This window comes from Phoca vitulina, unplaced genomic scaffold (assembly GCF_004348235.1).
Source record: "Phoca vitulina isolate PV1807 unplaced genomic scaffold, GSC_HSeal_1.0 scaffold49, whole genome shotgun sequence".
In the NCBI taxonomy this organism is placed as follows: domain Eukaryota; kingdom Metazoa; phylum Chordata; class Mammalia; order Carnivora; family Phocidae; genus Phoca; species Phoca vitulina.
In genome coordinates, this window is record NW_022589752.1 from 9,432,867 (window position 1) to 9,445,850 (window position 12,984).

Here is a 12,984-nt window from a genome sequence, read left to right on the forward strand (position 1 = left end):
CTGCTTCTCCCTCTCCCACTGCCCCTGCTTGTGTTCCCTCTCTCGCTGTGTCTCTCTCTGTCTCTGTCAAATAAATAAATACAAATCTTAAAAAAAAAAATAAAATAAAATGTTTGCTTTGCTTTATCTGTAATAGGTTAAGTACGGTATTGCCCAAAGCTTTCTAGCAAAATTGTTTATCAAAGAAATGTTAAATAGCCCCCTAAGGCCTTACAAAGATATTTTAGATTCTAAAGGATAATTGTAATCTTTTCTAAGATGGGTTGTGACTAGTAGCCTTTGAAAGCCTCCTGTGTTTTCTTCCAAGGTGAATTGGAAGACTAGTTGTATATCTGGTACAATGCTAAATTTGCAGTTACCTAACATATTGATTTAGATGATGGTTATTAAACTTAACATCAGGGCAATATATTAATGGAAGCTAAATATAACTCTCCCAGTCAAAAGTTATGTGTACCAAAGTGGATGGTCTAAAACATTATGTTTAAGGGGCTCCTGGGTGGCTCAGGTGGTTAAGCATCTACCTTCCTTCTCAGGTCATGATCTCCAGGTCCCGGGATCGAGCCCCAGATCGGGCTTTCTGCTCAGCGGGGAGTCTGCTTCTCCCTCTCCCACTCCCCTATGCTCACTCGCTCTCTCTCAAATGAATAAATAAAATCTTTTTTAAAAATTAAAAAAAAAAAAAAAAACTCTGTTTAAGAATTTATTTGTTCAGGGGTGCCCGGGTAGCTCAGTTGGTTAAGCATCTGACTCTTGATTTCAGCTCAGGTCCTGATCTCAGGGTCGAGAGACCGAGCCCCAAGTCAGGCTCCACACTGGGTGTGGATGCTGCTTAAGATTCTCTTTCCCCCTCTGCCCCTCCCCCGCTTTCTTAAAAAAAAAAAAGTATTTGTTCAATTGCCAGCAATTCTGTTTAATTTTTATTGTAACTCCTTCCTAGACATCCCTGGATTTTCCAGAAAGTTGGAACAACATTAAAGCATAGTTTTATTCATGAGGTGTAACTCGTTAATGTTCGTATTCACTTGAATTTTGTTTTGTTTTAGTTCTGAGCAAGACAAAGAAGAATGGATCAAGGTAAACCATATTTCTATTTTTTATTTTTGTTTTTTGGTAACCTTTGTATGTGTACACAAACATGCACATATAATAGTATACACATATTGTCATCAGAACAAGGTCATTTAATTTTTAAGATCATTCTTACATCATAGATGTTTGTTTGATGAAGCATTTTCATTAATTTGCATGTGATATTTTAATGTATGCTTTGAATCTCATTTATATTTTAGGCTCTTCAAGAGACCATTGATGCTTTCCATCAGAGACATGAAACCTTCAGAAATGCAATTGCAAAGGACAATGACATGCACTCAGAGGTTTCTGTAAGTTGAAATAAATTCTTTTCTCTTTGCAGTTGCAGATCTGTCTAATCATTTTCTTATCTTGCCTTTTCTCTTTGCAATGCTGGAACTGGCTATTTAGACAAAATCTCATTCTTTCTTACATGAATACAATAGTGAGTGCCTTTTTATCCTGCTTAAACTTCTTTAAACCTTTTATTTCTTTTTCTAGGTCATGAGTTTCAAAGCATGATATGAGCAGTGTTGTCAAAATGCTTTTTAATAAGTAAATAAATAGATGGAAATGACAGTTTTTTCTATTAAAATTGAATCCTTTTTAGACTGCTGAGCTGGGGAAAAGAGCTCCAAGATGGATCCGAGATAATGAAGTAACGATGTGTATGAAATGCAAAGAGTCTTTCAATGCACTGACAAGAAGAAGGCATCATTGTCGAGCATGTGGACATGTAAGTGAGATTTCTTAATGATCATGAAGGTTGCTAGTAACTAGGTAAGTGTTGTATAATCATCAAGTTTGAAAAGGCAAAAAAAAAAAAATCATTCAGTAAATAAACCACCTAATTAATAAACTTAATTTTGATGACAGCTATGTGCAAAGCACTGTGCTGCTGGGTCCTGGAGAAAAAATGGTAAGCAAAATGATACCCTTCTTCACATAGCTTACATTCTAATGGAGAAAATAACCAAAGTCAAGTATACAGACAAATAAACATTTCAAATTACTATAAAAACAATAAGGAGGCAATGAAGAAGTTAGAATGGAGAATAATGTTAATGGAGGAGGACTTGAAACCAATTTTACTTAGAAAAATGAAGCCCTGGGGCGCTTGGGTGGCTCAGTCAGTTAAGCGTCCAACTCTTGATTTTGGCTCAGGTCATAATCTCAGGGTTGCGGGATAGAGCCCCATGTCAGGCTCCGTGCTGGGCGTGGAGCCTGCTTAAGATTCTCTCTCTTCCTCTCCCTCTGCCCCTCCCCCACCATCTCCCCCTAGTTAAAATACAAGAAGAAAGAAAAGAAAAATGACCTATCTGAAGGGTTGATATTTAAGCTGGTGCCTAAAGGGTGAGAAAGAGCTAACCATGCCAAGGGAGGTGAGAAAGGTGTTCACTGGCTCTGTATGTCAGAAGCCCTGAGATAGGAGAAAGGTGGGTCTGCTCTTGAGATGCCAATGAGCCCAATGAGTAAGTGGAACTGTGGCATAAGAAATAGAGGTAAATAATAACCAAAGGAGTTGATGTCCTTGAGAAGACAAGAGATGGAATGTATATAGCATAAGTGGAAGTTCAGGCTTCTGATGGGAGAGGGAAACTTCCCTCCATTATAACAAAAAGGAAAAAGGAAATGATGGGTGCAAATGTGGGTGTGTTTTTGATTTTGTGGTAGGAAATTTTCGGTATGATGATAACTATGTTTTCATTGAAGTATGAGGAAGAGTCATCAGCTGAAAGAAAAGGGGGAAGGGGTGGAGAGATGGGGAAAGTCAAGAAAGACGGCTCAGTATGAAATAGTTGTATCTGGGCCAGGGGAGTGAGCCTCCCCAAGGAGCAGGTGGGGACTGCTCTGTGCCCATTAGAGGTTTATGGTTATGCATGTAAAGGGACCACAGTCCATTTACTGGCAAGGATTGTTCTCACAAAATTCAACACCTCTGGCCAGAGAAAGCAGGTGACAGGTTTTCAGCAATTTGAATTGTTTCATATAGAAAGCGTGAGGAGGAACAAGGCATGAAATGAAGCAGGAGAGAGAGAACAGCAGATTTTGGATGGCCTTGTAAACCAAGTTGAAGATGATATACTTTCTTCTAAAAAGCAACAAGTAAACAGAGAAGGGTAGGCATTGTAGTGCTGTGATTTAATATATTATTAGTATGCTAAAGTGCAAAACAATTTGTATTGAGAGTTCTTTTAGATTATTCTCTTACAGCAGATTTATTCTTCCATTTTTGTCCTGAGTTTTCTCTCAGTGAAACAGTTTTGTGATCAAATTCGAGTTGATAAAAAAAAAAAAAAAAACAAATTCAAGTTGATAGGGGCGCCTGGGTGGCTCAGTCGTTAAGCGTCTGCCTTCTGCTCAGATCATGATCCCAGTCCTGGGATCGAGCTCCACATCAGGATCCCTGCTCGGCAGGAAGCCTGCTTCTCCTTCTCCCACTCCCCCTGCTTGTGTTCCCTCTCTCGCTGTGTCTCTCTCTGTCAAATACATAAATAAAATCTTTAAAAAAAAAAAATTCAAGTTGATAGCAAATAACTTTCTTCCCCCCCCCCGCCCAGGGTAAGACCTTGATCTGTCATTGAGTTTGCTTGAAATGATTTCAGGTATTGACTGATAGACTTACCTTCAGTAAACAAACAAATGTATTTGAATGTTGATTACCAAAATACAAGAATATGACTTGAAATAAATAAGATAGTAGCTGATATGAATGTGCAGATGCAGGCGTGTCTAGTTCCAAATCCTACAGTAATTTCACTGTAATTATGAGAAAACAATGAATAGTTCTATATCATGAATTTACATGCTGTGAACCTAAACTAAAAGTTTTACTAATATTTTTATGTTCATAAATAGTTTACTACAAATTAGGAAAAATATGCTTCTAGAAGCAAGAAGATAATTTTTTATTTATTTTTTTACAGATTTTATTTAAATTCCAGTTAATATACAGTATAGTATTAGTTTCAGGTGCATAATATAGTGATTCATCACTTACATATAACACCCAGTGTTCATTACAGAAAGTGCCCTCCTTAATCCCCAGCACCTATTTAGTACCCTCCCCACTTCCCCTCTGATAATGATCAGTTTGTTCTCTATAGTTAAGAGTCCGTTTCTTGGTGTGGCCCTCTCTCTTTTTTTCCCTATGTTCATTTGTTTTTTTCTTAAATTCCACATATGAGTGAAATCATATGGTATTTGTCTTTCTCTGACTTTTAGCCATTCTGACAGGTGTGAGGTGGTATCTCATTATGGTTTTGATTTGCGTTTCCCTGATGATGAGTGACATTGAGCATCTTTTCATGTGTCTGTTGGCCATCTGTATGTCTTCTTTGGAAAAATGTCTATTCATGTCTTCTGCCCATTTTTTAATTGGATTATTCATTTTTTGGGTGTTGAGTTTTAGAAGTTTTATACATTTTGGATACGAATCCTTTAACAGATAAGTCATTTGCAAATATCTTCTCCCATTCAGTCGGTTGCCTTTAGTTTTTTTGATTGTTTCCTTCACTGTGCATAAGGTTTTTATTTTGATGAAGTCCCAAAGGTTTATTTTTGCCTTTGTTTCCTTTGCCTCAGGAGACATCTAGTAAGAAGTTGCTATGGCCAAGAAGATAATTTTTTTAAACTCGAAGGTTTTTTTCTAACAATTATCCTATAATAATCAGAAAAAAATACTATTCACTAAGAAGTAACATGCATTTGCATTGTACTCATTCATTTATTGGCATTCTGTAAATGTTCCTTGGGTGCCTTATGAGCAAAATATACAAGGACAGTCTCTCACAGAGCTTACAGCCTAGTGAGGTTTACAAACATAAACAGTGAATAATCACACAAATATATGATTAAAAACTAATCAGTGCATCAAGAAAAGTAAGGGAACTTCAGTAGCATGGTGACAAGAGACAGTGCTCTATTCTGGAAGTTGGAGAAATCTTCCTTGAAGTGAGATTTGAGTCAACATCTGAAGGATGAACAAGAGTTAATTCACTGAAGCAGAGATGAGAGACATTTCAGGGGCTCTAAGAAGCCAGTGTCACAGGGGTTACAGAGAGCAAGAGGGGCAGATTATAAAGCACGTTGTAGGCCATGGGGAAGAATCTGCTCTTTATCCAAGAGCAAAGGGAAAACTGTAAGGATTTTAAATAGAGGAGAAACCTATCAGATTAGCATGTTTAAGACAGCATCTGGTGCTGTTTGGAAAATAGCTTGGAGGGATGTAAAAATAGAGGCTAGAGAATGCTCCAGTAAGAGTTCCAGTAAGCATGCTACAAGGACCAGTCATGAGACTGTAATACTCCAAATTATGACATTGGTAGCTTGGACTTGGAAGGAAGATGTAGAAAAATAGATTGAAAAAATATCTAGGAAATAAAATCAGCAGGACTTTGTAATATGGTGACTCTATGGGGCGAAGTAGAGGGAGGTGTTGAAGATGATGACTCCCAGGTTTCTGACTTGCCTTGACTGGTTAGATGGCTGTGCTATTTTCTGCAATAGGGAGCACAGAAGGGAATGGGTTGGGAGGGGTGGGGTGAGTCAGGAGAGATCTGAGGGCAGGGAAGATCAAGATCATTAGTTCATTTGGGGAGTATATTGACGAAACATCCAGAAGTATGAAGGGTAAAAGTCCTTCAAAGGACCAAGCAAGCCTTTGAAGATCTCGTGCCGTTAGAATGAGGAAGACAAAGGGTGAACAAGGAGAGCCCATCACCAACAGCATTATAATACCATGATATATACTCCTAACGTTCATAGGGTATTCTTAGTCTAGTATACACTTGTGTTAAATATTTAACTCTTTCTTATTTATTATTACTGTAAGTGATTATTGCTCAAATCTTTATGATTATTCACTCTTCTTTTTTTTTTTTTAATTTAAGGTGGTTTGTTGGAAGTGTTCTGATTACAAAGCTCAACTTGAGTACGATGGTGGAAAATTAAACAAAGTTTGTAAAGACTGTTATCAAATAATAAGTGGATTCACAGACAGTGAAGAAAAAAAAAGAAAAGGAATTTTAGAGGTATGGAATACTAAATGTTTGATAACTTTTAAATTTTTATGAAAGGAACGTAGAATTGTCTTTTAACCCTGAAGAATACAAATAGCATATTTTGTTATTTCTCTTAATATTTAACAATTTGAAGAACAAGCAAGATTCATACTTTTGTCCTATCCTGCTGAATTTGGGGATCATATTCAGTTGTATAGAAAGAAGAGGGACAAGTGCTGTATTTTAATCACATGCATTTGAGAGTGAAATGTTGGTTTTGTGAAGGTGGCTATAGTCAAATATTAGAGTATTAATTGTCTCTTCTAGTGCCCGACTTATAGTATATTTTTTAATAGGAAAGCTTTTCTGTCAATTTTATCATATTGGCTTCAAAAACCACTGTTTGAAATTATTAAAATTCGTATTAAAGTATTTATTACCTGAGAATGTCTACCAACTTATTGCATTAAAAGCATCATTTAATAGCCAGTGACAGTAAGCTGGTAACTGCATTGAAATATTATTGAAATGTCTTGCAAATGAATTCGACTCATGTTTTTAGACTAAAGTCAGAACCTCCCAATCAATCCTGGGAACTATAATGCAGCATGTATCTGAAATGAGTTTTACACTCAAAAGACATTAACATAAGGAATAAATTATGTAATAAGGCCTTTGTGGCAGAAAGTTCAACATAGCCTGGAAAGTCTGTGAAAAATAGGCTCATGATCAGAATTCTATGTATCTAAAGTCAGAGACGTACTTGGTTTATTAAGAATTTCCATGGTTTATTAAGAATCAATAAGCATTCATTTTGCATCTATACAGTGTAAGCATACAAAGGTCATTTCTGTTAACTGAAAAAGAATCCTAAGCTTGAGTGTCCATTGAAAGTTAAAGTATAGGCTGACAAGCTAAAAGTATAACTCTGAATTCTTCTAGGGTACAGATGTTGCTTGTAGGCAGACCAAAATGGGGCTTTCTCTGGCAGGCAAGGTGGAGGCACATTTCATTGGCCTCAAGACTTAAACACAATAAAACTGACAAAACTGGCATAATACAATGAGTCAGATAATTTGTGTTAAGGGATGAATTTCAGGCTGTATCTATGAAATAAAAAAAAAACCTCTAGATAGTTTCTCAAAAAACCTATACTTGGGGGACAAGTTACCAGGTTAACATATTTAATCAAATAAATATATCATGTGAGGTCCATCAGTAGAAGATAATATATATATGTGCACCTGCACACACAAATACACACATATTTGAAACTGGCTTCATGCCAACGAGTTTGTTATGTGCTTTAGACCAGAAGTCAACAAACTTTTCTGGTAGAATAGTTTCTGAGAGAAACTATTTTAGTCTTTGCAGCCCAAGAGGAAAAACTGAGAATATTACTTCTAAACAAGAAAGAAAACATTTTCACAGTTTTTTAAAAAAATTCAAAATTGAGTAATAACTTAGTATAATATTTTATGATATGGTAATAAGACTGGAATTCTTTGCGGGTAGGGGAGGTAGCAATTTATTTAATTGGAGTCCAGAGTTAGTGTTCACTGTCATCAAATTGATTTTAAATGTTCATCTATAAAAACTATTCTTAGCTCATAGGCCATACAAAAATAGGTGGTGGGCTGGTGGGCCCTAGTTTGCCAGCCAGTGCTTCTTAAACTATTTGTGATGAAGGGCCAGTTTTATTTCCAAACCACCACAGCTCAATATTTTTGTAACATAATCACGTTGCTTGCATGTCATCACAAAGTCCAGTTGCTCTAAAAGTTTCTAAGTGCTTACTCTTACTTTCTGTGCTTCATCTTGAATGGGTAGCAAAACAGTCTGAACCGGCACTGTTTGGTGGATGGCATTGAGTAGCACTACCCTAAGGATTAGAGCAATTGAAAATAGAAGCAAACCACTCGCTTCCCATAATGTGTATAATAAAATCTATCATTTAATCAAATGGTTTTATTCCCTTTTTAACCAGAGATATATATATCAGGAGACAAAGCAGAAAACTGTAAATGGGTCTGGAAAGTAGCTGTTGCCATTTTAAAAACTTTTAAATTATCTCAGGTTCCAGGACAAAGATAGCTGGTCAGTATTTGCCTTTTTGCTATTGCACTGTTACGCAGTTGAAGCTGGTATAAGATTGTGGTTAAAGGTCAGGCTCTGGATCCAGACCCAAATGCCTAGCTCGCAGGTTCCTAAATGTGTGCTCTGGGGAAAGTTACTTCATCTCTGAACCTCATAGATAATGAAAGTGGTATCTTCTTAGTGTTGGTATGAGGATTAAATGAAATGATACACGTAGTGGACTAAGAAAAGCACCTGCATAGCAAGCAGTCAGTAAATGTTTAACTTTATTTAAATTTGAGGTCTGGTAATACAAAGAATTAAAATTCACTTAAATATTTTCCCTTGTGGGACACCTGGGTGTCTCAGTCAGTTAACATCTGCCTTCAGCTCAGGTCATGATCCCAGGGCCTGGGGATCGAGCCCCACATTGGGCTCCCTGCTCAGTGGGGAGTCTGCTTCTCCCTCTGCCCCTCACCCCGTTTGTGCATGTGTGCTCTCTGTCTCTTGCTCTCACTCTCTCTCAAAAATATAAATAAAATCTTTTAAAAAATACTTTCCCTTGCTCATGAAAGGGATGAGTATTTAAATAATCATTGCCAATGAACCCTTTTTGGACATTCCCAGGAGACATTTTATATGAATATATTGTACTTTATGAATATTTCCTTAAGGTGAATTACTTCTCTACCTGGTTCATTTTGTGTTTTCTCTCTCTCACTCTCTTTCCATTATATTTTTCTAGATTGAATCAGCAGAAGTATCTGGAAACAGCGTAGTGTGCAGCTTTCTTCAGTATATGGAAAAGTCAAAACCTTGGCAGAAAGCTTGGTGTGTGATCCCCAAACAAGACCCTCTTGTGCTGTACATGTACGGTGCCCCCCAGGTATCTAAACTGTATCTTTCTGAAGAGTTGGAGGTCCTGGGGCAGGGGGAGGCGAATAGACACTGAACTCAAAATCCTTCATTACTCCTCAACAGAACGAGAGAGCTCAGACAGTTGCATTGTCTTTCATTACAATTGAAAAATAATTAGTAACTAAAATTCAAGTTTATTTAAACTGATTTTTATTTTTTTAACTTTTTTTTTTTTTTTAGATATAGCCCATAGTTTCTTCATCCTGTGCATCATGTGCCTTCTCCCCTCCTCTCATTCCTATTCAGTGATTTGAGAAAGGATGAGTTGGATTAGGAAGGGGCATGGGAAGCGGTGGTGAAGCAGAGGGAGATGCAAGGAAGAGAAGGAGCCTGTTTGATGAAGGGAAATAATTATTATAGGTTTGGGGTTTTTCTCCTGAATGGATAGATACCTGGAAAAAAAAGGAATTTGAGAGGAAGGGGAATTTAAGTCAACCTCAGATTTTCATTGTCCAGTAACAAGTTTTTGAGAACCATGTATGCATGGATCTGAGCTAAATCTATGGGAGCAACAGACATGCAGGTTTAGCTTCTAGCCAGCAGCAGGCACTGTGGGTTGTGTTGTGCTTGAAAAACACCTGCGTTCACCTGGAAATAGATAAAATCTTAAATGTACCTGTTGTATTTTAGCCTATATCTACATTAAGGGCAGGTAAAATTTTATTTTAGAAATAAACTTAAGGGGTGCCTGGCTGGCTCAGTCGGTTAAGCATCTGCCTTTGGCTCAGGTCATGATCCCATAGTCCTGGGATTGAGCCCCATGTCAGGCTCCCTCCTCAGTGGGGAGCATGCTTCTCCCTCTCCCTATGCCCCTGCTGTGCATGTGCGTGCTCTGTCGTGCTCTGTCTGTCAAATAAATAAATAAAATCTTTTAAAAAAATAAAAAATAAACTTAAAATACCAAGGTATATATTGTCTTCTATTTCGTTGTTTTTCCTATACCCTTTTCATGTCCATACATTGATGCACGAATGAATGGATCACCAAATAAAACTGTGTTTGGTAATCAAATCATCATTAACATTTGCTGGTTTTATACAGTAAGATAACTATTATTCTTTCCCCTTTTCATCTGAATGAAGAGCTGAATGGACTCCCTCACAGAGAGGGCGTGGGGTGTAGGGTCAGTGAATCCTAGCTGATTTAGGTGTCTGCTCTCATTCATTCATTCATTCAGCCTACATTTTCAGTGACCTCACGTCTGGGCAGTATGCTAAGGACTGGATCACAGGCTCCGTCCACGGGGAGCTAACAGCAGGAGTCTGTGTGGAACAGTGGTACGGAAAGAGGTTTAGTGGGAGCCAGATCACAAAGGGCCACAGATAGCAAGCTAATACATCTCACGCTCCTGTGTACCATGTTTTTTCCTTAGGATGTCCGAGCCCAGGCCACCATTCCACTCCTCGGCTATGTTGTGGATGATCTGCCAAAGAGTGCAGACCTGCCCCACAGTTTCAAATTGACCCAGTCCAAGTCTGTGCACAGCTTTGCTGCAGACAGTGAGGAACTGAAACAGAAGTGGCTGAAAATCATCTTTTTAGCTGTCACAGGTGAGACACCAGACGGTCCCAACAAGCATCCAACCACCTTGGATGATCATCCTGAACCTAAGAAAAAATCAGAATGCTGAACTCCAGGACCATCCATGATGTGGAGGTCTCAAGATTTACAGCTCAAGACATTCCCAGCCCTCCTTATTCATCTCTTAGCACTTTATGTTGAAAAATATAGGCTCATAAATGCATCTTTTGGGGGACTATTTTCCTACGTTTCTGTACTCTTAGTGAAACTGATGTGCAGAGCCATTCTACCGATAAAAGTTTGAAATAATGTGAAAATGGAGCATTTTTTAATGAGCTATTCCTTGCATATGTACTTTTGTCTTGAACAAAATGGTATCAGTGGATTCTATCACTATCAGGTTAGAATAGGCCACTTCCATCTAAGGTCCTTCCATGTCTTCTCCCTCACAGGTAGGACTTGTAACAGTTTGAAAGATATACCTCCATGTTGCCAAAATAGATCCATGGTAAAAAAAAAAAAAAAATACAGGGACAGTTTAGGCTATTGTATTAACTTATTTAATTTAGTTTATAAAGCTCAAGCTACATAAATAATGTATGTTCTTTTAAAACAGAAAGGACAAATTGTTGGTGTTCAAACTTTCAACTTATTAAGAAAAGATAATACTTGTTTTTGTAGAAATATTCCTAAGAAGAAAATATCTCAAGAATATAGCAACTATGTGTATAAAGTATTAAATATGAATATAATTATATTATACATGCTTTTCTCTTCAGCTTTAGGTTCATATTTGTCTCTAATTTATTTTTTAAATATAAAGCATGTTTTATCTTGGAATTGAACAAGTGTTCTAAACTTCAGAAATGTTTTTGGTGATTTATGTTTAACTGATTGACATCTAAGGGTATTGATATTTTTATAATAAGAAAAAGCAGTAATTTATGTGGCATGGGATATATTAGTTCCAACAGTATTTTTAAAGTACTATTTTTTTGTTCTGTGCCTATTTAAAACAGTGCCTCTCTTTGAAGGTGCTAATAATACCTATTTAAATTTATAATGAGGGTTTAATTAATGCTTCAGTCTTGATTATTTTGAGATAATAATACACTTTGGCCACTAGATGGTCGAAGTCACACAGGTTATTTTACCTTTCACAATCCTGCAATTGTTGCAGCAGTTAACATCAGCATGTGCAAAAATGTTCACAAAACTGTACAAGATACCTGACTTTATACAGAACTGGGACATATGGAAACTACATTTTTGTAATGTTTTTCTTTTCCATAAGACTGTTCAGCATGGTTAAATGAGGACTATATATAATTAACACTTAAGATAACTGTGTGGGCCTATTCCTTTGTCAGAGGGGAAATGAAATTCATATGTGATAACCTGTGTTTGAGGGGCAGACACATAGATGTTAGAGGAAGTTTATGTTCAACTCTTTAAACCACCTCAGTGAAGAAGAGGAGGGGAAAACAATAATGAAAGCGATATTTTAATGGCAGGTTTGGGAGGTACAAGATGTTTGAAGAGAGTCTGAGCATTTTTCCCCCTGTCGTCTGGGGAATTTTTAATAGTCAAAACATGATTTCTTGTCACAAAGGCTGCTCTTCATTATATTGTGGTTGTGATTAAAATCTCACATTAAGTTGGCTATTTAACTTACTCTTTTTCTCAAACTAGTTTTTTTCCCCATTTACCCTGTTATGCCCCAAACATTATCACTTTTAAATGCCTAAGTCTGCTAGAAATCTAGAAATCCCCAAGAACGACCCTACTATCTTGGCCTTTGAGAATATAATTATACCTTAAATGTAGAATGGATTCACTCAGAATTTGAGACAGCCACACATTTATGCAGGCCTGTCGTTTTAAGAAATATTTCAAGACTCTGCTTTTTCTCCCCACTCCAAAGGAGAAGGTAAACTAATTATGGCTGACACAATTAGATTGCCTTCCTCTATAATATAAAGGAATGCCAGCCATGATCTTTTCTTTTTTTTTTTTTAAGATTTTATTTCTTTATTTGACGGAGACACAGCGAGAGAGGGAATACAAGCAGGGGGAGTGGGAGAGGGAGAAGCAGACTTCCCGCGGAGCAGGCAGCCCGATGCGGGGCTCGATCCCAGGACTCTGGGATCATGACCTGAGCCGAAGGCAGACGCTTAACAACTGAGCCACCCAGGCGCCCCCATGATCATTAATATTAAACCAAATATTTGGAATCAGAAAGAGAGATAGGCGTAGCTTCTTAGGCCCTATCAAATCAGGGACAGACTGAAAGAAATGTTAGATTACTTCTCTTTTCTAGTTGCCAACCATGTGGGGGGTGGTGTGTGTGTCTGTACAACATATGTATTCAGGGTGGCTTTTGAGACAGTTA

General features: G+C 37.4%; 1 protein-coding gene across 7 annotated transcripts in view; it reads left to right on the forward strand.

Annotated features, from left to right (window-relative positions):
• Positions 1 to 12,659, forward strand: part of FGD4 (FYVE, RhoGEF and PH domain containing 4) — a 208,875-nt gene extending 196,216 nt beyond the window's left edge. For all 7 annotated transcript variants that reach the window (XM_032432820.1, XM_032432821.1, XM_032432825.1 and 4 more), the window contains 6 exons: positions 1,047 to 1,077; positions 1,293 to 1,385; positions 1,685 to 1,810; positions 5,967 to 6,107; positions 8,899 to 9,039; positions 10,444 to 12,659. In XM_032432820.1, the coding sequence (XP_032288711.1) occupies positions 1,047 to 1,077; positions 1,293 to 1,385; positions 1,685 to 1,810; positions 5,967 to 6,107; positions 8,899 to 9,039; positions 10,444 to 10,701 (790 nt within the window). In that variant the 3' untranslated portion in view covers positions 10,702 to 12,659. The remainder of the gene's footprint in view (positions 1 to 1,046; positions 1,078 to 1,292; positions 1,386 to 1,684; positions 1,811 to 5,966; positions 6,108 to 8,898; positions 9,040 to 10,443) is intronic.
• The last annotated feature ends 325 nt before the right edge of the window (positions 12,660 to 12,984 follow it).